General features: G+C 34.6%; 1 protein-coding gene across 2 annotated transcripts in view; it reads left to right on the top strand.

The window, feature by feature from the left end:
• LOC104727188 (uncharacterized protein At1g04910-like) overlaps nucleotides 1,134–3,903 on the top strand; it is a 4,229-nt gene continuing 1,459 nt past the window's right edge. Inside the window, exons 1-8 of one of the 2 annotated variants that reach the window (XM_019233268.1) lie at nucleotides 1,142–1,622; nucleotides 2,101–2,157; nucleotides 2,253–2,334; nucleotides 2,413–2,572; nucleotides 2,682–2,885; nucleotides 2,993–3,269; nucleotides 3,368–3,595; nucleotides 3,691–3,892. In XM_019233268.1, coding sequence (XP_019088813.1) covers nucleotides 1,515–1,622; nucleotides 2,101–2,157; nucleotides 2,253–2,334; nucleotides 2,413–2,572; nucleotides 2,682–2,885; nucleotides 2,993–3,269; nucleotides 3,368–3,595; nucleotides 3,691–3,892 — 1,318 coding nt within the window. In that variant the 5' untranslated portion in view covers nucleotides 1,142–1,514. Of the gene's footprint in view, nucleotides 1,623–2,100; nucleotides 2,158–2,252; nucleotides 2,335–2,412; nucleotides 2,573–2,681; nucleotides 2,886–2,992; nucleotides 3,270–3,367; nucleotides 3,596–3,690; nucleotides 3,893–3,903 lie in introns of both variants that reach the window. The other variant, XM_010446218.2, reaches the window with a different exon arrangement.

Genomic DNA, 3,903 nt, shown 5'->3' with positions numbered 1-3,903 from the left:
TTTTTTTTTTTTTTTTTTTTTTTGTGAATATTTCTTTCCGAGGTCCAAATATTCCAAATTGATTAATTCCGTAAATGAAAATTTTGAAGATTTTTTCATTCAATTTTACACTGCAGAATTTGTTTTTGTTTTCTTATAAATCTAAACCAACATCATGAATTTCGAACTAGTCGACGACAAAATGTTTAGTTATTTATTTAGTCATTATGGAAAATCAGTTGTGTTATTTAATGACATTTTTTTCATATCTCTTGATAATCATAGAATATATGTAAATTATGCAATAATCACATAATTATTATATAGAATCGTGATAATCATAAGTTCAAGCGTTATATATATTATCATTATAACAACGTAACCGATTATTTCACTATTCAAACTTGCCATAGTAAACAAACCCTATTTATCCCTATATCAACACATATAGAAAAACAAAATCTACTACCAAATAGAAAGAGTGACAAAAAAAAACGAAAACATATAAGGTATCTCTTGATTTTGTTACCGGGCCTTATACTAAGCATTTTGTTATTTATTAAAGATATGATACCTCTGAAAATAGTTTTCCATGGACCTTAAGGTTTTGGTATAGATTTATTAGTAATGTAATTTATGAACTGTTATTGGAGAGGTGATTTCTAAATCTATATGGAATTATAAATTGTAAATTCTAAAAATTAAAACATATGAATTTTGAAATAATATGTTTTATTTTTGGATTTGAATCTTTCTATTTTACATTTTCAAATCCATTCAAATCATAATGTGGATTTTGAAATCTAAAAACAAATCTTTAAATAAATAACATGAGATAAGTATTTCAAAATTAATAATTAAATAACATATAATTTTTGTTTAGATTTCTAAATCCATTAAAATCATAAAACCAATAACCTCTTAATTAGTGGGATAATCAGTGATAGTATAAGCAACGTTGTCATTCAGGAGTCGCATAGAAATAGTTAAATTTAATCTCCATTTTCGTGTCACGAGAATTTTTTATTGACAGTGCTAAACTAATTCATTGTATTGTGTGGGCAAAGAGAAGAGAGACGGGGGACCCCATGGAGACAGGACAGCAAATTTAATGAACAGGTGTCCATGTGATACACATTCACGCGCGCGCGCTCTCTCTCTCTCTCTCTCTCTCTCTCTCTCGAGTCCTTTACTACTATAGTATAAACCGTTCTGGGAACTTGATCAAACATTTTTAATCCCCAAACATCATCCTTAAGTGTGTATTGAAGAAGAAGAAGAAGAGAAAGAAGAAAAAAAACCGAAAAAAGTGGAAGAAGAAGAAGAAGAAGAAACGAGAAAGAGACAAGAGAGCATTCTGATTCATGTGACTTTGGTTTCGTTTCTTTCTAACTCTGCTCTGTGTCGTCTTCTTGGCAAATTTTCTCATCCTTCGTTTCCTTGGTATTTGATTTGATTGAATCAATAAGAAAGTCTTCAACTTTACCGGAAACTGGATCTGGTTTTTTTTTACTCGCCTGAGAGAAGATTAAAGGATGAATCTTTATGATTCGAAAGATAATGTCTTCCTTAGAAGAAGGATTCTTCTCTCTTTGCTCTTCTTCGTCGTTTTGCTCTGTAACAACGCTTCGTCTTCTTCATCTGTAAGTTGGGGAAAAATCCAAAAAAAAAATTATCTCCTCTTTTCCTATTTTCCCGGGATTCTTTTGGTTGGATTCCGGGAAATTGCAAAATATCAGGTTTTGGGGTTTTTCTTTTGGTTGGATTCTGGAAAGTTCATTAAACTATGATGGTCTTAGACTCTTAGGATATCCAGAAATAGTAGTGTCAACTTTCCTAGTGAAGATATTTCTTAATTTGTATTCGTTTGTAGAATGACAATGAGAAAGAGACATCAACGGTGGTTGTGTTTTGTTGTTGATTGACTCTTCTTCTGTGGTTTGTTGAATTTTAAAGACTTCACTAACGATTTTGATTAATTATTCTCCGGATTTATTAGGAATTTTTTGACTAGTGTTGTGACCGGAAAATAAATTTAAGACTAGTTCAATTTCAAGTCAAAGAGTGTGTGTCTCTCTTGAGTTAGTCAAGTAGTGATGTTCTTCTCATTTAATTTTGCAGGACGTGATCACGATAAAGCCAAGACATTTATCTTTGCTAAAGAGCGCTTTGCAACGGGTAAAATTTAAATGTTTCTTTCATGATCTCATTTCCGATTTCAGACCGTTGAAAAAAAATATCTGACTTTTTTTGTTTGTTTCTTTTGATTTCAGTCAAGTGGAGAGCAGTCTGATCTGTGGAGGCCATTGACTGATCAAGGATGGAGTCCTTGTATTGATTTGGGAAACTCCCCTTGTAAGAATTGACTAATTTTTTTGATAATTAGTTTCCAGAGTATATTGATCTCTGACTAATCTTGTTGTCTTGGAGCAGCATTACCGGTTAAATCCGAGGGATATATTCAAGTATTTCTTGATGGAGGACTTAATCAGCAACGAATGGGGATATGTGATGCAGTTGCGGTTGCTAAGATATTAAACGCAACACTCGTGATCCCATATCTTGAAGTGAATCCTGTTTGGCAAGATACAAGGTAATGTTTCTTGAATAAGTTTCTTTCTTTGAACTGAGAGTTGTGTTGTTGCCTTGAGGATTGTTCGAAGCTGAAGTTGTGTATTTTTTTTCCTTCTTTCTGTGTGCAGCTCTTTTGTTGATATCTTTGATGTTGATCATTTCATTGATTCGTTAAAAGATGACATAAGGGTAGTCAGAGAACTTCCTGATGAATACTCTTGGAGTACAAGAGAGTATTACGGTACAGCAGTTCGTGAAACCCGAGTCAAAACCGCACCTGTTCATGCTTCTGCGAATTGGTATATCGAGAACGTCTCACCGGTTCTACAGAGGTAGGTCTTTTACTTAATCTGACTAGTATAAAGATAAGAACAAAATGAGGCTAAAGTTTTTGACTTTCAGACTAAGTGTGAAGCTTTTTTTGTGTTTTGTTTTGTAGTTATGGGATTGCTGCTATATCTCCATTTTCTCACCGTCTATCGTTTGATCACCTACCTGCTGATATCGAACGGCTAAGATGCAAAGTGAATTTCCAAGCTTTACGCTTTGTCCCTCACATTAGATCACTCGGTGATGCTCTTGTGAGCCGTCTTAGAAACCCCTCATGGAGAAATAATAAAGAACAGACCAATGTGGATCATTTAAGAGAGATGACCAACTCACACAGCAGACAAGAGCCTGGTAAATTCGCCGTGCTTCATCTTCGTTTCGACAAGGTATATTATATTCTTTGTGTATCCTACTTGAAACATTTGATCATGTCTCTTTTGAGTTATATGATCATAAGAAGTGTTTCTTCCTGTTATGATTACAGGACATGGCTGCGCACTCGGCGTGTGATTTCGGCGGAGGCAAAGCCGAGAAACTTGCATTGGCGAAATACAGACAAATGATTTGGCAAGGAAGAGTTTTGAATTCACAATTCACAGATGAAGAGTTAAGAAGTCAAGGACGGTGTCCTCTAACTCCAGAAGAAATGGGACTTCTTCTAGCTGCTTTTGGATTCGACAACAATACTCGTCTCTATCTTGCATCCCACAAGGTCAGTCTCTTCAGTTATATTACTCGTTTCAAGACTTGTTTACTCGTTAGTATTGCTGCATCATAATGCTTCCGTTTCTGTTTTTGGAATTTCAGGTATATGGAGGAGAAGCTAGAATCTCAACACTAAGACAAGTTTTCCCAAGAATGGAAGACAAAAGAAGTCTTGCTTCTTCAGAAGAACGAGCTCGAATCAAAGGCAAAGCTTCTTTGTTAGCTGCACTTGATTACTACGTTAGTATGCACAGTGACATATTCATATCTGCATCACCTGGAAACATGCACAACGCTCTTGTTGGTCACCGAACA

The sequence above is a fragment of the Camelina sativa genome, chromosome 11, assembly GCF_000633955.1.
Source record: "Camelina sativa cultivar DH55 chromosome 11, Cs, whole genome shotgun sequence".
Lineage (NCBI taxonomy): Eukaryota > Viridiplantae > Streptophyta > Magnoliopsida > Brassicales > Brassicaceae > Camelina > Camelina sativa.
This window is presented reverse-complemented; position numbering and strand designations above follow the sequence as displayed.